General features: G+C 43.3%; 1 protein-coding gene across 3 annotated transcripts in view; it reads right to left on the bottom strand.

The window, feature by feature from the left end:
- LOC126248524 (discoidin domain-containing receptor 2-like) overlaps nt 1–22,641 on the bottom strand; it is an 891,455-nt gene that overhangs the window by 366,793 nt on the left and 502,021 nt on the right. For all 3 annotated transcript variants that reach the window (XM_049949580.1, XM_049949588.1, XM_049949595.1), the window contains exon 3: nt 3,546–3,651. In XM_049949580.1, coding sequence (XP_049805537.1) covers nt 3,546–3,651 — 106 coding nt within the window. The remainder of the gene's footprint in view (nt 1–3,545; nt 3,652–22,641) is intronic.

The raw sequence follows: 22,641 nt of genomic DNA, 5'->3' as shown, positions 1-22,641 counted from the left end.
GATTGAGGACATTATGTTAGCTGACCAGGCATTTTTCCTAAAATGACAGTTCCCGAGGTAGCAACAGTCTTGACAGAACACTTCTTTGATTCAGCAGAGTTATGGAAATATTTTGTTTTGTGGCATGTAATATTTTATTTCCGCTTTTAGGTTATCTTAATATTTATGTTATTTATAACAACACGATTGTAATTTAGTACTTAGATGTATCCACCGCTTTTTGTAACTTACGTCCATTCGTTCTTGTGTAAGCACGACATGACTCAAGCTTCTTTGATAGGTTTTCAATCAAGCGCATATCACAATTTGGCCGTTCCCGCGCATAATATCGCTGTGCAATGCACTTGACCTTCCTGTTAGGTTGTTAACCTACCCTTCCTGGAGAATGGTTCAAATGGCTCTGAGCACTATGGGACTTAACAGCTGTGGTCATCAGTCCCCTAGAACTTAGAACTACTTAAACCTAACTAACCTAAGGACATCACACTCCTGGAGAATGAACATGTCTTTTCTTTCGTTATTATGACACAGACTTGTCAGGCTCTTCTTTATTCTTCTAATGTGTATTCTGTGTAAGAGTGGAGTGGATGTACTCACACTTCAGTGCCCTCATGTGGACTTTGTATCTAATATTAAAGTTCCTGGCAGTCATCCCAACATATTCCGAGCTGCAACTATTGCATTATAATTCTGAGATCGCTCAAATGTTGTACTTATCTTTCTTTTCTGTCAATGCTTTTAGCTTCTATTGATTTGTACCATTTGTTTTGAAGGCTATTTTAATTCACTGTCTTTCGAAGATGTTTCTAACTTTATGCATAAGATAGTTGTGATATGGTACATGGATATTTGAGTTTCTCGTATATTACTATAGCTCTAGCTGACTGTTTCCCGAAATAATTGAAGCAGTGTATGGTGGATTTTGTGATCGTGAGGTCAAGGTACCGTTAGTTTCTTCAGTTTCCATTTTCACCATGGCCTGAATACTTACTCATAAGCAAATAAACTCTCGTAAGTAGGGCAGCGATCACGGGGCTATGAGGTGTACTAATGGCAACGTGGTCGCTGGCCGAAATAATGTGCCGGTTGGACACTGACGTTCGGCCGTTCACCAGTGCAACTATTTCCTCGTGAAGTACGCCAGGAGAAGCTGAAGAATCACAATTTTATTCATATTTTAAGACCATACAAGGTAATTAACGCGAGAAATTACTTTTGCCATTGGTACAATTTTTTAACGAAATCTCGAAATAGTTTATGCAGCAATAACGAGTATATTTACTCGTACTTGTAATGTTATTGTAAGCCATTTTAACATACAGCATGTAATGCTTTTTTTTTTTATTAAGAACAGTGACATGACACTTATTGCATGCAATGCTGAGGATAGACGGTTGTTGCTCTCTCTGGTGTACTTTGACCTTGTGTAAAAATGTCACAGTCTAAACATATTTTTTGACCGTTGGATGAACCCTTGTTTTTATAACGACTATATTTACGTCTGTGGAAAAGAGCCATTTGGCAGCAGCATTTCAGATACATGAAGTGCTTCAAAATGTGTTGCTACATGCTGTATGTGATGTGCCAGATAACACCTGCAGATTTTCAACGACTTGTTTGTGTTTGTGTGTGTGTGTGTGTGTGTGTATCCCTAAAGAGAAGATTACCAGATACTAAATACTACGCATACGAGGTGCAGTCAAGCTCTAAGGCCTCCGATTTTTTTTTCTCCGGACTGGAAAGAGATAGAAACATGCGCATTGTTTTAAAATGAGGCCGCGTTCATTGTCAATACGTCCCAGAGATGGCAGCACCGTACGGCAGAAGGAATTTTACCGCCAGCGGCGAGAATGAGAACTGTCTTAAATACTTAAAATGGCGACGTTTACCTTACTTGAACAGCGTGCAATCATTCGTTTTCTGAATTTGCGTGGTGTGAAACCAATTGAAATTCATCGACAGTTGAAGGAGACATGTGGTGATGGAGTTATGGACGTGTCGAAAGTGCGTTCATGGGTGCGACAGTTTAATGAAGGCAGAACATCATGTGACAACAAACCGAAAAAACCTCGGGCTCGCACAAGCCGGTCTGACGACATGATCGAGAAAGTGGAGAGAATTGTTTTGGGGGATCGCCGAATGACTGTTGAACAGATCGCCTCCAGAGTTGGCATTTCTGTGGGTTCTGTGCACACAATCCTGCATGACGACCTGAAAATGCGAAAAGTGTCATCCAGGTGGGTGCCACGAATGCTGATGGACGACCACATGGCTGCCCGTGTGGCATGTTGCCAAACAATGTTGACGTGCAATGACAGCATGAATGGGACTTTCTTTTCGTCGGTTGTGACAATGGATGAGACGTGGATGCCATTTTTCAATCCAGAAACAAAGCGCCAGTCAGCTCAATGGAAGCACACAGATTCACCGCCACCAAAAAAATTTCGGGTAACCGCCAGTGCTGAAAAAATGATGTTGTCCATGTTCTGGGACAGCGAGGGCGTAATCCTTACCCATTGCGTTCCAAATGGCACTACGGTAACAGGTGCATCCTACAAAAATGTTTTGAAGAACAAATTCCTTCCTGCACTGCAACAAAAACGTCCGGGAAGGGCTGCGCGTGTGCTGTTTCACCAAGGCAACGCACCCGCACATCGAGCTAACGTTACGCAACAGTTTCTTCGTGATAACGATTTTGAAGTGATTCCTCATGCTCCCTACTCACCTGACCTGACTCCTAGTGACTTTTGGCTTTTTCCAACAATGAAAGACACTCTCCATGGCCGCACATTCACCAGCCGTGCTGCTATTGCCTCAGCGATTTTCCAGTGTTGAAAACAGACTCCTAAAGAAGCCTTCGCGGCTGCCATGGAATCATGGCGTCAGCGTTGTGAGAAATGTGTACGTCTGCAGGGTGATTACGTCGAGAAGTAACGCCAGTTTCATCGATTTCGGGTGAGTAGTTAATTAGGAAAAAAAAAAATCGGAGGCCTTAGAACTTGAATGCACCTCGTACTTCAAAAGCGCAACCGCAGGAAGTGTAACAGCAAATGTAATATGCAAAGTGCAACCATGTTAAGTAAGTATTTTATATTATAGCTTTGTCGATAGTGTTACTGCAGGCATTTGAAAGTGGCCACAGGCTGAAATTGACCAGTAATTCAATGTAATATTTGATGCAACAAATGTAATCTTTATAAAAAGTTTGATAGCCCACACCGGATATTAAAAATAGTTTAGTCATTTAGAAATTACGTCAAGGCTGTGGACCCACACATGGGCAAATTAACGGTTTATGACGAATAATCAAGTCCCAAGTCATTCGTTGTCAGTACACGACAAATGAAGAATTGTCCACAAGTGGTGAGGAAGCTTTTCGAAACATAATTTGTGAGACTCTTCCCAAGATGCCAAGCAGGGCATGGACATCCACAGATTTCTGCGTAAGGTACTATGGTGTACACAGAGATCCCCTGGACCTGGTTGCAGGGTCTCATGGGATGTCAGGTGTTGCGTACAGTGTTCCGGCGCGTGCGGAGTCTTACCTTGCGTTCCTGGCGCCCACGAGGCTGGAATCGTGTGATGAGCTAGCCGTTATGTCAGCGTCCGAGATCCGACCAGACTCCATTCCAAGAGGTTCTGCGCACCGCTCTGAAACACAACACCAGTGTCGTACTCACAGGACTGAAATGCAGCATTCCAAGTAAAATTTAACTGTTTCATGCAAGGATTCGATCCATAGTTGGCAGTACCATGTCACGTCTAACGGACAGCGCACTTCGCCTGTGTTATAAGCATCCATTACTCTTTGACATAAAACTAAAGAGGTTTTTTATGTGGTTGTGAATATACGTAACGAGAACAGCCGTAGCTTGGTGTGGAATGTGGTGGGGACGAGCTAGATCTTGACAGTAACATCAACAGTACTTTGTCTCAAAATGAGATAAATGACACAAAGTTCGGCGAAAACTGTGCTATTTTGAACAGAATTACTTTATACGACAGCTGAAATATTTTAGCACTGAACTCGAAATTATTTGGCTGCGATCTGTCATTGTCGTCCATATCAGTTGTAAAATTATGAAAGCGTCTTTTTTTCTGGCCGAAATACACAACCGATAATTTTGCCGCCTGTTGAAGGAAAAAAAGATGAGATGCACATAAGTTTTCGGTTTAATTGTCGCGCTGAAGGAAAAAGAGTGGAAAAAGTTTCTCCTTTCTTCCTCACATACAGTGTTCAGATAAATCATGAAACCTAGCAACGAGGGACCTCTGTAGCTTTAATTCTGACGTGTGAAGAAACAGGCTCTGGAAAAGAAGACTATACTGACTGTTCGCGTTGAACCTCTCACGTGTAAGACTGAAAAGAGTGTATCTTCCCTTCAAGTTGGCTTTAAGCCAATTTGTAAGACGATTTTGAAGTCGGGTTTAACCTCTGCTCTGGTGAACTATACTGAAATTACTGAGACTTGTGTTCTGTTAGTTACTCCGAGTTTGCGAGGAATGCTTTGTCGCTAACAAGGCCAATATTGACGGAAGGTAAGCAGACCTACAACGACCAATGATCGAGGCAGAGAGATGTCTACTATCTCCTGGAGCTAACGCAATACTCCGAAGTTTGCTTCCGATCTGGCACTTTGACATTTCCGCGATCAAGGCATTCCCTCTCAACAAGATAACAAGCTGCATTTTACACGACCGCAGCAGCAACAACTGTGAAACGAAGGACGTGGTTCACGCAAATGCTACACTAGCTACATAATGAAGCATTCGTCATTGCACACGTACAATGGTTCAATAGTAACTTTTCAGGTCGCAAACGTAGAAAACGTGTAAGATCCTGTACTTATGTGGTAATCTCCGTTACGCTGTAGAACGGACATTCATGTTTTGAATAAGAAAACTCTGTTTTCTTTCGGTGGTATTTCTTTACCATTATTGTACGAAGACCGAGCATGTATGATGTAAATTACTATTTTGTGTTCAACATTCGTTATATAAAAGAGGTGGAACGAAGTTAGAACCGATCACTACAAAATACACTAGGTGATCGAAAGTATCCGGACACCCACAAAAACATACGTTTTTCATATTAGGTGCATTGTGCTGCCACCTAATGCCAGGTACTCTGTATCAGCGACCTCGGTAGTCATCAGACATAGTGAGAGAGGAGAATGGGGCGCTCCGCCAAGTCACGGACTTCGAACGTGGTCAGGTGATTAGGTGTCACTTGTGTCATACGTCTGTACGCGAGATTTCCACACTCCTAAACCTCACTATATCCACTGTTTTCCGATGTGATAGTGAAGTGGAAACGTGAAGGAACACACATAGAGCACAAAAGTGTACATGCCGACCTCGTCTGTTGACTGACAGAGATCGGCGACAGTTGAAGAGAGTCATAATGTGTAATAGGCTGATGTCTATCCAGACCATCGCATAGGAATTCCAAACTGCACCAGGATCCACTGCAAGTACTATGCCAGTTAGGCGGGAGGTGAGAAAACTTGAATTTCATAAGCCGCACATCACGCCGGTAAATGTCAAACGGACTCGCTTGGTGTAAGGAGCGTAAACGTTGGACGATTGAACAATGGAAAACCGTTGTGTGGAGTGACAAATCACCCCAAAGACCTGACTGAAAGTATGCCTGCGAGAGTGGTTCAGAATGGTTCAAACGGCTCTGAGTACTATGGGACTTAACTTCTGAGGTCATCAGTCCCCTAGAACTTAGAACTACTTAAACCTAACTAACCTAAGGACATCACACACATCGTGACTGAAGAGCCTAGAACCGCTCGGCCACACCGGCCGGCTGTTCACTATCAGCTTCCCTTATAACTTGAATATACACAAGGCAGTCGCTCTTACTTTGTTTCTCAGACAGCGCGCAATGACATCTGCGACACTGTGCGTTTGCAGGAACACCTCTGCGTCGACCGCTACTCACGTATGCTGGTCGCAGAGACAGTCCGCATCGTGTAATCGTGAAATGAGCTACGGCCGAGAAATCGGTATGGCAAGAATGATGAAAATTTATCACTATTGAGGAAACTGATTTTATAACATCTTTACCGCGATTGATAAAGATTTTTTTTGATTGATTTGATGAAAACTCCATAATAAAGTAATAATTCATTTCCTTTGCTTTAATTGCGTGCGAACTCCTGCCTACACATCTTTATAACAATTTAGTTTCCAACGCAGAGAGCAGTCCACTCTTCTAAATTAAGTAACATTAACGACAATTCAGGAAAGATTAACTCAATTAGCGGAACCTTTGAAATCTACGATGAATATGTATATTTTGTAATGTCATTTCTATGCAATTCTTGATTTTAACAAAGAATAATTTTGTAAAGTGACTTTTCTAAAATTGCTAATACACCTTTTAAAAGAATTGGCATAACCGTAATTTACCATGTCATCATCCATTTCCGAATCTTTGTCATTCACTAGATAAAGTTTCACAACTGCAAGTTAAATTGCAGACACATTACGCGGGTTCCTTGCACACGGACTTCATCTGTAGTTAGTTTGCCACTTAGTAAATGAGGCGGGCCTTTTTAATAGCCTTCAGTAGCGGCAGCAGCAGTTTTCAGAGACCAGTTGCCAGAACGTTACTCATTGCCACAGATAAGCCGAAACGAGAAAAAGTTACATTTCAGATTTCAAGGAAATTCGTTTCATTCGACGAGAAATCATTTAAAGTTTTTTTAAATTTCGCGCCAGAGATGTAAAGAAGTATGAAACAGAGTGCTACGATTTTTAAAGGGAACTTAGGTAGAATCTGGTTTTCTTTTTTAGGCGACTCAGTGCACTGTCCTGGAAATTAATACAGTCAGATGATCTTCTGCTTCGATTCATTGTTTGCAACAGATCCAGATTCTCAAGCAACCTTTCAGACAGTCCAAGCAAAGCAACTGCCAATGCAAAAATCAAGAAATAGAAACTATCAGTAAAATTAACAATTTTTTTAAAAGAAATTTTCAGTCTGAATCGAAATGAATCAGTAAACAGCGTGTAGGGATTATTTTGGACACTAGCACAGCTTCTGTAAGTTCGTAGTTCGTTTCGGTGCGCACTGACGTACCCTCTCGTTTTTGATATTGAACAGAAATTTTCCATTAACTTCACATGTACCAACACACCATACGCTTTCTGTAAAGCGGCGTGATAGCTATATTTTCTTCTGTAGTAAGTGGAAGATGCTTACAATAATAGAATAGTTTATTAACAGCTACATCAAATTATAAGGTTTGGTTTAAAGCTGTTCTTCTCCACTGTTTTTTTGTTTGTTCGTACGCTATTTGAAAAACTGGTAACATTGTTTTCGTCTTCCTACTTGGTTCTTACCTTGTCCTGTAGATACTTTTCTCATGAAATTTCCATGTCGTAGTATGTTTCAACCCAATTGTCTAGTAATGTTTTCACTGTAACTCAGGTATATAATGATGCTCATATTAGTTTCAATGCACTCGTAACTTCCTTTGTCCAACCACCACATTTTTACCGTTTGTATGTAGCAACACATTTTGGAAGTTTCACTAGATTTCCATTTCGGAATTTCAAAACATCCAAATCCCATTTCTTAAAGCAAAATATTCCAGAGAAAAGTATTCATTTGATTTTTACTGATACTTACTGAACCTTAGGAGCTTCTCCGATTATTGAAAATTGGTTAATAATGCCCAAAATTTTCTTTTTTACTGGTACCATCAGGTTTTCTATGCTAGTTTAGGCACAAGCTGTGCGTGTCCTCCAATTTCCACCTTAGAAAAATACGATACACAAACAGGTGTAATATTTATTTTATTTCAATTTATTGGGTGTCAGTCCGTGCCCACTCAGAGATCTCAGAAATGGAAAGACAATACGACAGTGTAGTAAAGATGATATCCTAGTCAGTTACGACGATACGAACGTAAAGATGTCACCACACCCAGTCCCTTGAGCGAAGAAAATCGCGACCCAGGCAGGAATCGAACCCAGACCCCTTCGGTTAGTAATATGGAGCGCTGACCCCGCAGCCACCGAGCCGGACAACAGTTTGAATACGATCATACACACAAACTGAAGTTTACACAATTCACAGGCAGGTGGCGCACACTTCCTTCTCTTGGGTCACTGAGGACTGCGGTGACAGCAAGGGAACCTGGCCGCAAAGTTAATTGAAACAAATTTGACTGAACTTGAGTACAGCGGGTCCCATACTAAACGGAAATAACGCTAAATAGAAGAAGAAGAAAAAAGTGGATACCATCAGAATATCACGCAATTCAAAATAAGTAAATTCTTGCACAGCATCAAATCATCATCTCCTTCAGGAAATTATTAACTGGTATTCAGATTTTGCAAGTGTGCGAGTTTTCGGTACTAATTTTTTCTTGTATTAACTTCATGCCGACCAATAAATCTTTAATTTATTCTTGGAATTCTGCAAGAGAAAACGGAATATGCATCTTTTTCCTTGTAGAGTGTAGACTATTCCCGTTCCTCCTGAGCTATAGGTATTGAAGTAGTGTCAATAGAAGAAAGCATCCCTATCTAACAACTTTCTTGGTTGTTCATGTTGTTCACATTTCACTATTAACAAATGTTCTTTACAGATTCCAGACATCATCATCATCATCATCATCATCATCATCATCATCGCGCGAGGTGGCGCTGTGGCTACCACACTGAGCACACATTCAGGAGGACGACGGTTCAATTCCCCACTGGGCCATCCAGATTTAGGTTTTCCCTGATTTCCCTCAACCGCTTAGCATAAGTGCCTGGATGGTTCTATTGAAAGGTCACTGTTGATTTTCTTCCCCACCCTTCCCCAACTCGAGCTTGTGTTCTGTCTCTAGTGACCTCGTTCTCGGTGGGGTGTTAAAATCTGATATTCCTCCTTCCCTACCATCACCATCACTGTCATCATCATTAGCAGCAGCAGCAGAAATCATTCCTGGTTTGTTCCGACCTCGAAAGTTTTACTTCAGTCCTCTTTTATTCAGTAGCTCGGATCCTAATTTTTTGCTTATGTTACAGTAGTATCTTTGATTATCTCTATTTTCACCATGTGTAATTTTTATATTAAGGTTTTCCCAAACATTACGCACTGAGTTCGTCCACTATGCCAATCAAAAATATAGACTGACGGATTATGGTCACAGCACTAAAGTTCAAGCAGTATGTAGCAACCACTTAAGGTAGTGTTACGCCAAAGAAAGATAAACTGGGCTAATGTAAAAAAGAAATTGTTTCCTCCGGGAAGCGCTGAGGCACTACCAAGATATTCTTGGGCACCATGTCACAACCGGAATGACAAACAAGAAAGCATTGTAAGAAAATGAAGCACCTACAGCCGTTCTTATGTTGTCATTTATTGTGTAGCTACCAGTTTCGGCTCTTCAGGTCTGTATGTATAAACAGTGATAATAGCGTTACCAACTTATCAACCATGCAACACAAAGAGAGATTAACAACAGAATGAGAATCAAGGACAAGACTCTAGAAGTGAATTTACAGTAATCATTTAGTAGAACGAACAGATACATCCATTGTCACATACCTAAAGTATATCATAACGAATTTCCACTCATTCCATCACACAAATGTACTATTTATTAATAACTTAATTAAAGAGATATTCCATGACTTTTATTGGCCAGTCGGACGATACATTATCTGCACAACCGTTAAGTAACCTACTGAACGACAAGATAACTGTAGAAACTGATAAATGTGTGAAAGAGACTACAACCTCAGAAACAACTAGGCGAAGAAACATGAGCTATGTGTTATGTCAAAGTATAAAACGCTGAGGTGTAAACCGTTGAGGGGCACACTTATGTCATATACATAAAATGAACGTACAAGAGGTGACAGAGGACCAAATATAGAACACCGCCAATAACATATGTAGAACGTATGAAAAACCTCCACAAGAACTGTTCAGGGCGAACAACATTCATGTGCGAAAGCATCCATATATCATGTACTGCCATGAAACAATAACACACAAGGACATCAACTAGCCTGCGATGATGTAGTACACCATAAAGGGTGACTCAGTGGTATCTGTTCAAGAAGTATCACAAAAGCTTTCTGACTAGCAAACCAGAATGTACTCATATGTATCAAACACAAGTGAACAAAAAAACGGAAATCTAAAATTACATACACTTATGAACAGATGTTCTGTACCAGTACACACCTTGGGCTTACCACCACATTTAAATCAAAAGCTATTACATCCATGCAATAAAAATTTCAAAAGAAACATGTCGGCTATACAATCGTCGAAATGGCAAACCACCTTATTAATTTGCCAAGTAGGTGGCCACACAACAAGCCAGTAACTAAATCATAAGTAAATCAATCATAAGTAAATTTATCATTCTTCGACATTTATTTTGTCGTTTCAGTAGGTTATTTCAGGTTTGTGCAGATAATGTATTGTCCAAATGGCCAATAAAATCATGGAATATCTCTTTAATGAAGTTATTAATAAATAGTATACTTCTACAGTGTAATGAGTGGAAATTCATTATGGTGTACTTAGGTATGTGACAATGGATGTATCTGTTCGTTCTACCAAATGATTACTACAAATTCACTAGTAGAATTTTGTCATTGATTCTCATTCTGTTTTTAATCTGTCTTTGTATTGCATTGTTGATAAGTTGGTAATGCTTTCAGTACTGTTCATGCATACAGGCCTGGGCCGGCCGCTGTGGCCGAGCGGTTCTAGGCGCTTCAGCCCCGGTACCGCGCTGCTGCAACGGTCGCAGGTTCGAATCCTGCCTCGGGCATGGATGTGTGTGATGTCCTTAGATTAGTTAGGTTTAAGTAGTTCTAAGTCTTGGGGACTGATGACCTCATATGTTAAGTTCCATTTGAACCATACAGGCCTGAAGATGGTCCGTTGAAGCGGCGAAACTGGTAACTACACAATAAATGACAACATACGGACGGCTGTAGGAATTTCATTTACTTACAATAGTGAACGGCCGTAGTCCCCCAGACCTCCTGGCAGAATGATGGACATGCAAAAACAAGAAAGAGAGCCTATACTGCAATACCGTGACATACAACCGCCTCTTGCCACACATCAGCTCCAGTGAGATGCCTGACTCACCAATTCAGCAAGATGATCCCATCGTGGAAGGAACACAACGTCATTATGACAGCGCTGCAAGGTGCCATAACTATATGCAAATCTGACACAAGAACGCCTTTCAGCCTGTTTTTCATCTACATCTACATTTATACTCCGCAAGCCACCCAACGGTGTGTGGCGGAGGGCACATTACGTGCCATTGTCATTACCACCCTTTCCTGTTCCAGTCGCGTATGGTTCGCGGGAAGAACGACTGCCGGAAAACCTCCGTGCGCGCTCGAATCTGTCTAATTTTACATTCGTGACCTCCTCGGGAGGTATAAGTAGGGGGAAGCAATATATTCGATACCTCATCCAGAAACGCACCCTCTCGAAACCTGGCGAGCAAGCTACACCGCGATGCAGAGCGCCTCTCTTCCAGAGTCTGCCACTTGAGTTTGCTAAACATCTCCGTAACGCTATCACGCTTACCAAATAACCCTGTGACGAAACGCGCCGCTCTTCTTTGGATCTTCTCTATCTCCTCTGTCAACCCGACCTGGTACGGATCCCACACTGATGAGCAATACTCGAGTATAGGTCGAATGAGTGTTCTGTAAGCCACCTCCTTTGTTGATGGACTAAATTTGCTAAGGACTCTCCCGCCTTACCAACAATTAATTTTATATGATCATTCCACTTCAAATCGTTCCGCACGCATACTCCCAGATACTTTACAGAAGTAACTGCTACCAGTGTTTGTTCTGCCGTCATATAATCATACAATAAAGGATCCTTCTATCTATGTAATCGCAATACATTACATTTGTTTATGTTAAGGGTCAGTTGCTACTCCCTACACCAAGTGCCTATCCGCTGCAGATCTTCCTGCATTTCGCCGCAATTTTCTAATGCTGCAACTTATCTGCATACTACAGCATCATCCGCGAAAAGCAGCAAGGCAGAAACATGCAAAACTGAAGCTCTGACAGCCACAGCTGAGACGCTGAGGTGTAGTGAAGACCACTGATGAACCCACTTTCGATCATCTTCGCCAAGACATAACGTCATTGCCTCCGACAGACAGACTTGAGTTCCGTACCACTTCTATTCCCCTGCTGCTGCAGTGTGCCAGAATCGAGACCAGATCTGTGATGTGCTGCCTACCATACGCCAAATGCCTACTACCTAACAGACTGCAACACAGCCTACTCTGCTGGACTTAGTTGCTATGAGCTGCCAACCTCTCTTCCACTGATGCGAAGACTTGGAGCCTTCTACCACCAGCCCACTGGGGGCCAATCTATTGACGCGCTATCACACTTGTTGTACTTTGAAGCACGGTAGCTGCTGCTACTGCCCCTTACTGACATTCAGCTGGGGACACTGGCGTCCATGGCTTTCCTCTGGGGGGAGAAGCCACATCGTAACCTCTGCACTACCATCGCTGTCCCGTGCAGAGCAGTTGAAGGGTTATTAGGACACTCGCTACAAGGTCTACGAAGGTGGTCTAGTCAAAACGATCGTCGAGGTGTTTGGCGTCATCGCTGGAAAAGCAACACCTGCCGCTAGCTGCACCAGCTACCCTGCCAACATTGCTCACACTGCGTGAGCTGCTGTGGCCTCGCCGATGGCCTCTAGAGACTGCTTTGTGTGCACGTCAGCGCCTTCTACTCTGCTTGCTGCATCCACAGCTCTGCTGACACAGAGAAGACGACTCAATTATAAACTGAATGTATAATGCATAATTCGCCAAGTCTGTCTCATATGCACACCGCCTTACAGGCCCTCACCACCATACTCTACTTTTTGTCATCCTGAATTATTCAGGCTCGCAGCTCACCGACCCATACAATATGTTGGAGCTGGACTCATTTTTGGACTAATTTTTCTTTTCAGCACACTAGTGACAGGGGCCACGTGTCCATTGCAGTCTGAGGCGATTTTTTTATCCAGAGACTGGAAGGCAAAGCAATGACAGATGTGCTATCAGATATGTCGAAAACAGATGGTACCAAACTATCGAGGTGAAAAGGTATACATTCGTCACATAGCTTCAGCTTCGAGAAAAAATTCTGTCAACAAATCTTCTTGTATGGTTAAGTAGCCGCTCGTTGCTGTGTATGACGCTCTTGCTATCCATTCATTGCACTGAAGTAGCAGTACGGAATGTACAGTCCGAAATTTTACAGTATGACCAATAAATTTCCCGGATATTGCTAATTCTTACGACTTTTGACTCCCTCACATCCCGATATCGCGCCCACTGACAGGGAAGAGACAGGCTGAACAGTGGTTTTCATGGATTGGTGTAACATATGCATTTCGGGTCATATGGAACTACATTTACAACATCTCTCGGAAATGTGAATCACTCGTCCATTGTTGTACAAATCCTGCGAGTTTGGATTTACTCGATTAAATCTTTTTATTCTGCAATAGAAATACAGCAAAACATAAAGGTTTCTAGGGCTTCCGAATCCGCTTTTGGCTCTACCTGAGGAAAATGCCTAGAGCACTGACGATCGCCAATCAAAGACGCAATATTAAGAAAGACAAGGGCGACAAGCTGCTAGTCTGTTACTGACTTATCGTCAGGCTTATTTTTGCACACCCAATATAAGCCACAACACGGCCCTTCTGCTGCTACACAACGAGAGCAGCCCAAGAAAACAGTAATTGAGCTCTACTGGGATGCACAGAATATATCTTTCCTACCAGGACTTCTTATGGGAAACAATCATTGCAGCAGATTATCAAAGCCATTTTGGTATGCATGAACAGTTGGTCACACTTTTGTTCGTTATAAGCGTTGGTCTTCGTGGTCCATGTACCACGGTGTATTGTACTACATTATTTACTAATTATGTGATAAGGTATAACGGTAAAAGTTAACTTAATTTTATTCCTTTGATAACAGTTAAGCATTTATTTTTTGGTCAAAAGCGAAAACTTTTTGCCAGTCTCTATTCCATTTGTTTTAGTTGCTTTCGTTTTGGGTCGCGCATGATCCACAGCAGTCTATTGTATTATTACAACTAGATTCCGTTATCAACTACCTTCACGGTACAAATAATCACGTTAGTTAGAATGTCATGTCAGTCTTCGACATAACAACGTTAGACCCATGTATCTCATCAGAAAAAGGAGGCTGTCCCTCAGGCGATTCGTAATCGATATGAAGTACATTGGTAATGTATAATGGGCAATCAGAAGGTTTCCGTTCGAAGGCCATGCAGTCCAGAATCTGTATGCCAATCAGGCAAAATCGCCGTAAACATTGGGGCTATCATCCCACCCACGCATTAGATTGGAGATACTCATTCGGTAAGACACTAGCTTTTGCGTTACGACATTTCCGATATGGGTGGGTGCGCTATCATGAAGCAGCAGCACCCCTTCTCCCAGTTTTCCCTCACGTTTCGCCTTAATGCAGATCATAATTTCTCCAGTATTGCGCAGTGCCGATCCTCAATGATGGAGACACCAGGTTTCTTTAAATCAAGAAGCAATGGTTCAAAATGGCTCTGAGCACTATGCGACTTAACTTCTGAGGTCATCAGTCCCCTAGAACTTAGAACGAATTAAACCCGACTAACCTAAGGACCTCACACACATCCATGCCCGAAGCAGGATTCGAACGTGCGACCGTAGCAGTCGCGCGGTTCCAGACTGAAGCGTCTAGAACCGCTCGGCCACACCGGCCGGCTGGCTATTTTCAATTTGTACAGAAACCAGATGGCATTGTACGAGTCGATGGGTATGAGAAGGAGTCAGTGGTTGTGAAAGGAGTGAGGCAGAGTTGTAGCCTATCATCGATATCATTCAATCTGTACTTTGAACAACCAGGAAAGGAAACCAAGGAAAAATTTGCAGTAGGAAAGTTCAGAGAAAAGAAATGAAAACTTTAATATTTGCCGATGATATTGTAATTCTGTCAGAGACAGCAAAGGACTTGGAAGAGCAGTCTAACGGAATGGACAGTGTCTTGAAAGGATGATATAAGAAGAACATTAAAAGAAGCAAAGCGAGGATAATGGAATGTAATCGAGTTAAATTAGGTGATGCTGAGGGAAATACACTACGGATGTTTATTAGCTGACTGCGTGGAACCACCTTCCGGAAGTCAAGAAACAATGTTGAGTGTAGCGTTACACAGGAGAATTCGGAAGTAACGATACAGTCAATTACAACACTGACGGAAGGAACGTGAAAAATGCGCGGGTCAGCAATGCAGATACAGCTTGTGCGTGGTGGACTGGCGACTGGGTACTGCGGCAGGGCAGGCGCAGGCACGCGGCGGACACAAAGGGCAGCCTCGCATTCCGCGGCCGACATCAAAGTGCGAGGCGCGGGCGTCAGGCAGGCGCCGGGCGTCGCGACGCCCCCGTTGCACCGGCGGGCAGCGCGGCGCCGCTCCGCGCCAGGCCCCATGCATTTTGCAGTGCCGCGGGCTGCCTTCCTAAAGGGGAACAGACGCAGCCCGCGACGGGTGCAGCTGCAGCGACGTTGCATACAGCAGTCGGCTGCTAGCGTTCAACTGGCAGGTGCCGATAGCTGCAGACGAAAGCAGTAGTCGCCTATGGAGTTGGGACACGCTGAGACATTGCCATACAGGAGTATACGAATTCGCATTATGTGGCTGATTCAGGCTGACGTGCGAAGCAGCCGCACCAAGCCCTTTGAAGCTATCAGGCATCTCCTCTCGCCAACTTTACTATCTACATTTACATTTATACTCCGCAAGCCACCCAATGGTGTGTGGCGGAGGGCACTTTACGTACCACTGTCATTACCTCCCTTTCCTGTTCCAGTCGCGTATGGTTCGCGGGAAGAACGACTGCGGAAAGCCTCCGTGCGCGCTCGAATCTGTCTAATTTTACATTCGTAATCTCCTCGGGAGGCATTAGTAGGGGGAAGCAATATATTCGATACCTCATCCAGAAACGCACCCTCTCGAAAGCTGGCCAGCAAGCTACACCGCGATGCAGAGCGCCTCTCTTGCAGGGTGTGCCACTTGAGTTTGCTAAACATCTCCGTAACGCTATCACGCTTACCAAATAACCCTGTGACGAAACGCGCCGCTCTTCTTTGGATCTTCTCTATCTCCTCTGTCAACCCGACCTGGTACGGATCCCACACTGATGAGCAATACTCAAGTATAGGTCGAACGAGTGTTTTGTAAGCCACCTCCTTTGTTGATGGACTAGATTTTCTAAGGACTCTCCCAATGAATCTCAACCTGGTACCCGCCTTACCAACAATTAATTTTGTATGATCATTCCACTTCAAATCGTTCCGCACGCATGTTCCCAGATATTTTACACGGCTACCAGTGTTTTTTCCGCTATAATATACTCATACAATAAAGGATCCTTCTTTCTATGTATTCACAATACAGTACATTTGTCTATATTAAGCGTCAGTTGCCACTCCCTGCACCAAGTGCCTATCCGCTGCAGATCTTCCTGCATTTCGCTGCAATTTTCTAATGCTGCATCTCCTCTGTATACTACAGCATCATCCGCGAAAAGCCGCGTGGAACTTCCGACACTATCTACTAGGTCATTTATATGTATTGTGAAAAGCAATGGTCCCATAACACTCCCCTGTGGCACGCCAGAGGTTACTTTAACGTCTGTAGACGTCTCTCCATTGAGAACAACATGCTGTGTTCTGTTTGCTAAAAACTCTTCAATCCAGCCACACAGCTGGTCTGATATTCCGTAGGCTCTTACTTTGTTTATCAGGCGACAGTGCGGAACTGTATTGAACGCCTTCCGGAAGTCAAGGAAAATGGCATATACCTGGGAGCCTGTATCTACTATTTTCTGGATCTCATGAACAAATAAAGCGAGTTGGGTCTCACACGATCGCTATTTCCGGAATCCATGTTGATTCCTACAGAGTAGATCCTGGGTTTCCAGAAATGACATGATACACGAGCAAAAAACATGTTCTAAAATTCTACAACAGATCGATGTCAGAGATATAGGCCTATAGTTTTGCGCATCTGCTCGACGACCCTTCTTGAAAACTGGAACTACCTGTGCTCTTTTCCAATCATTTGGAACATTCCGTTCCTCTAGAGACTTGCGGTGCACGGCTGTTAGAAGGAGGGCAAGTTCTTTCGCGTACTCTGTGTAGAATAGAAATGGTATCCCGTCAGGTCCAGTGGACTTTCCTCTGTTGAGTGATTTCAGTCGCTTTTCTATTCCTTGGACACTTATTTCGAAGTCAGCCATTTTTTCGTTCGTGCGATGATTCAGAGAAGGAACTGCAGTGCGGTCTTCCTCTGTGAAACAGCTTTGGAAAAAGGTGTTTAATATAATTTGATCATCGCCCTATCTCTTCTCTTGCCGTCGTTTCTGAGCCACAGCCCAAGCGGAGCTTTTTTTCTTTTTTGATTCATCAGTCTTGTGACTAGTTTGATGCGGCCCGCCACGAATTCCTCTCCTGTACCAACCTCTTCATCTTAGAGTAGCACTTGCAATCTATGGCTTCAATTATTTGCAGGATATATTCCAGTCTCTGTCCTCCTCTACAGTTCTTACCCTCTACAGTACATGGAAGTTATTCCCTGATGGGCCGGCCGGAGTGGCCGAGCGGCTCTAGGCGCTACAGTCTGGAGCCGCGCGATCGCTACTGTCGCAGGTTCGAATCCTGCCTCGGGCATGAATGTGTGTGTTGTCCTTAGGTTAGTTAGGTTTAAGTAACTCTAAGTTCTCGGTGACTGATGACCTCAGCAGTGACGTCCCATAGTGCTCAGAGCCATTTGAACCATTCCCTCATGTCTTAAGACAGGGCTTAACAATTGGCCGGTTTTGAGCGCGAGTACTCGCATCTGCTCAGGCACGTGCTCGCGAGCAGGTGCAAGGTCGCGGAGTGGGGAGGGAGGGGAAATGCGCGCGCACGTTTGAATAGGGCTGCAGCGTGCCTATTGAAGTCGCCGTTGTGTAACCCCAACCATGCTTTCGCAGTTCAACCCTCATTGGGAGGAATTGAATCTGTTTACAGAAAAACATGGTGTTGCAAAATGTTTAGTATGTCACGAAACGCTGAATTCTTTTAGGAAATTTAATTTGCAGCGACATTATATGTCGTACCACTCGAAAGACTACGGAAGTGGAAAATGTGATGGACCAGATCGTGCACAGGAAGTTATTAAACTTAAAAGGAAGCTAACCGAAGAAGATCTGGACGACGAAGAAAAATCAACTGAGGCAGCTCTCAGAGTGAGTTACAAAATTTCTTTGCTTTTAGCAAAATCCCTGCGCCCCTTCACTGATGGCGATTTAATAAAAGAATGTTTGGTAGTTGCAGCGGAACATTTGTGTCCATCTCAAGTTGAACAGTTTCGGATTGTGCCATTATCTAACATGACCATTATGCGTCGCATAATGTGACGAGTGTTGTTGTTTGTACAACCAATCATAAGGAAGCATGGGCTACATCACAGGCAATTTAAAAGCTTTCTTGAGGGTGTAGAAAGCCAGTATGGTAGCCTGCCTTATTACAGCGAGGTCCGCTGGCTTAGTCGTGGCGAATTATTAAATCGATTTTTTTGCCTATTAGATGAGATAAATATGTTCATGGAAATAAATAACTTGTGTGTTCCTGAATTGAAAGAGGCTTCATGGAAATGTGATCTCGCGTTCTTAGCAGATTTAACTAGCCATCTGAATGCTTTGAACATTTCACTACAAGGTAAAGATCTGCTAATTACTCATTTCATAGATCGAAAACGAGCTTTTAAAATGAAATTGATACTTTGGGTGAGTCAGCTGGAAACAGGAAATCTAGCTCATTTTCCTAAATTATCATCCATGCAAGATGTTCACAAAGACTGTGAACGTTATTCACATAGTTTAGTTGCCCTTAAAAGAAGAATTTGATCAACGCTTTCAAGATCTGACAGCACTAGACAGTGATTTTGATCTGCTTTCCACTCCATATTCAGCGAATATTGAAGAGATTCGTCCTGAGCTGCAACTAGAAATTATTGACCTGCAGTGTGGAAGAGAATACAAATTTCAGAACAAGAAAACCATTTTGGAGTTCTACAGACACTTCCCTCAGGATAGATTTCCTCGTTTGCACAAACTGGCGGCTACAATAATATCAATGTTCGGTTCCACGTATGTTTGTGAACAACTGTTCTCTACAATGAAATGTAACAAGACGCGCCTGAAAAATGCATTGTCTGATCGAAATTTAAACTGCACGCTGCGCCTACAATGCACAAGAACAATTATTCCGAACATAGACGCAATTGTAAAGGGCAAAAAGTACAAGATAACCGAGAATCCCACACTTCAGTGACACCTTTTATTGTGTAACAGTTCACAAATTAATACGAATGTATAGGCATACACTAAGCTAATAAAATTATGTGGCACGTGTACATTCTCCTTTATTTGTTTCATTTGTCACAGTAATAATTCGTGAGTGATATCTCTGCAGGTGGCCGCGGATTTACATTGACTGGCGGCAGCTGTTGTGTGCCCCACGTGACTCTCCCCACTCTCCGTTCTGGTCCGGTAGTGGGGGTAGCGTGCTCGCGCTGCTCCGTGCTCGCGCCTTGCTGCTCACAGCTTGCTCCGCGAGCACGCATGTTGTGAAGCCGTGTCTTAAGAGATATCCTACCAGCCTGTCCTTGTTTTGTCACTGTTTTTCCTGCGGAGAACCCGCTCATTGCATACCTCGTCAGTCCACCTATTTTTTCAAGTTTCATCTGCAGCACCAGGTCTCAAATGCTTCGATTCTCTTTTGTTACGGTTTTCCCATAGTTCATATTTCACTACCATACAATGCTGTGCTTCAAACGTACATTCTCAGAAATTTATTCCTAAATTAAGGCCTATGTTTCACACTAGTAGACGTCTCTTGACAAGGAGTCAGTTTTTTTCAGTGCTAGTCTATTATGTCCTCGTTGCTAAGTCCATCATGGGTTGTTTTGCTGCCCAGGTAGCAGAATTTCTTACCTTCGTCATATCACTGATATCCTTACACCTCGAATTTTATTTCCAATCTTAAACTTTTCTTTTATTTCCGTCATTGTTTCTTCTAAGTATAGATTGAACAGTAGGGGCGTAAGACTACATCCCTGTCTTACATCATTTTTAATCCGAGCACTTCTTTCTTGGTTTACCACCCATATTGTTTCCTCTTAGCTGTTGTATATAGGGTTATTCTTCCCACGGTGTACAAACTATAGGGATTGATCGATAAAAGGATATGGAATAAAAGGTCTAATGAATTTATATCCGCAAATGCTTGGTTTCCATGTTAGAGACCACTTATTCAATCATACTTTGTTCCAGACACTGCGGTCTAATACGCGTTGTACCATGCGGCCACAGTTGCAGTATGCGTAGTTTCCTCCTTGAGGGTGGCACTGTTCCTCATACGTCTTGCCCTGGCGCCCTCTCCTGCCGCAGTAAAAGGTAATGTTGTGTACGATTCACTACTCTTGTAGTGGATGTGATACAGCGTTGTACGCAATGGTTCCGTATTGGAATAGAGAGCCTGCCGACATGGTGTTTACTTACGGAAAGGTAAATGGAAACGGGCGCCGGGCATCAAGGTTGTATCAGGAACCTATCCCCTCCGACAACAACCATAGCATTCAATGTTAGCAATCAGGGTCGTTTCAGCAAGCAGGAAGTCATGAAGGACGTACCCGAAATGTCCGGTCATGAGACTTGAAGGAAAATGTGATTAACACTCTGGAAGGCGACTGCCTTGCCAGTACTAGACAGTAGGCCCGCCAGTACAGCGTAAGCCAGACGACCTGTGGAACATTCTCCATGATAATTGTTACTGCACTTATCACTTACATCGTGTGTTGGACTTACTAGCGACAGACTTTCCTCATTGGACGCAGTTCTGTCACTGGTTTCTTCATGAGGCAACCATGATTCCGGGATTTGCCTCATCCATCCTATTCACAGATGAGGCCACCTATACGCGGAGTGGTATCTTCAACTTTCATAACAGTTATCTGTGGGATAGTATGCAGAACCCTTATGGTATGGTGGCAGCGCAGCCGGAATGTGTGGGCCGTGATAACTGACAAGCGCATATTTGAACCAGTCTTCCTTCCTCGTCGCCTAACACGCCGGAACGATCGGCGTTTCTTGCGGGTGACTTTGCCTCCCTTGCAGGAAGAAGTGCCATTGACGATTCGAAGGGTTATGTGGCTGCCTAGTGACGGCGCTCCAGCCCACTTTGCCGTTAACGTCCGGACGCATCTCAATCGCGCCTTCCCTGGTCGATGGATCGGACGAGGGGGCAGGTGCATGGCCTGTTGGTACATCGTATCTCAACCCGTGCCATTTCTGGTTATGGGGCCATCTCAAAAGTATCGTGTATGCAGGGCTCATTCCAGATGTGGAGACACTGTAGCAGCGTATTCATGGTGCCTTTAACACTGTTTGGATGCAGCCTGGCCGATGTGAACGCTTGAGACAGAACGTGCTATGGCCCGCACACGCATGCATTGAGGCATATGGATACCTTTTTCAACACATACTGTAACTGTGGCTGCACGGTACAGCGCATATTAGACCGCAGTCTCTGTAACAGTGTATGATGAATAAATGGTCTCTAGCATGGAAACTATGTATTTCCGGACATTAGTTCATTAGACCTCTTTTGTTCCGTATTCTCTCACAGATCAATCCCTAGAGTTTGTACACGGTGGAAAAATATCACCCTGTATATTGTATATTACCCGTCCTTAGGTGCAAGATGTTCGAAATAGGGAATGATTGATAGTATATAATACGTACAATAACCAAGAGCGAACAATAAGAGTGGGTGACCAAGAACAAGGTGCTCTGATTAAAAAGGGTATAAGAGACGAATATAGTCTTTCGTACCTACTGTTACGTCTGTACAGCGAAGAAGAAATGACGAAAATATAAGAAAGGTTCAAGAGTGGGAATAAACCTCTTGGTGAAAGGATGTCAGTGACGAGATTCGCTGAAGACACTGATGTCGTCAGTGAAAATGAAGAATAAATACAGGATCTGCTGAACGGAATGAACACTCTAATGAGTATAGAATATAAAGTGAGAGTAAATCGAAGAAAGACAAAAGTAATAAGAAGTGGTAGAAATGAGAGCATCGAAGAACTGAGCCTCGGAATTGGGGATCACGAGATAGACGACTCGCACTGATGAAAACGGCGTTCCTGGCCAAGAGAAGTCTGCATCAAACATAGGATTTAATTTGGGGAATACATTTCTGAGAATGTACTTTGGAGCACAGTACTGTATACTATATAGTGAAACGCGGACTGTGTAACAGATGAGAATCGAACCATTTTGGATGTGGTGCTACAGACGAATGTCAAATATCAAGTGAACAGATAAGGTAAGGAATGAGAGGGTGTTCCGCAGAATCGGCGAGGAAAGGGATATACGCAAAACACCGACAAGAAGAAGGGACTGGATGATAGGACACCTGTTAAGACGTATGGGAGTAACTTCCGTGGTTATAGAGGGTGCTATAGAGGGTAGAAACTATAGGGGAAGACAGAGATCGGA

This window comes from Schistocerca nitens, chromosome 1 (assembly GCF_023898315.1).
Source record: "Schistocerca nitens isolate TAMUIC-IGC-003100 chromosome 1, iqSchNite1.1, whole genome shotgun sequence".
Classification (NCBI taxonomy): Eukaryota; Metazoa; Arthropoda; class Insecta; order Orthoptera; family Acrididae; genus Schistocerca; species Schistocerca nitens.
Note: the sequence above shows the minus strand (reverse complement) of the source record. Positions and strands in the feature narration are given on the sequence as shown.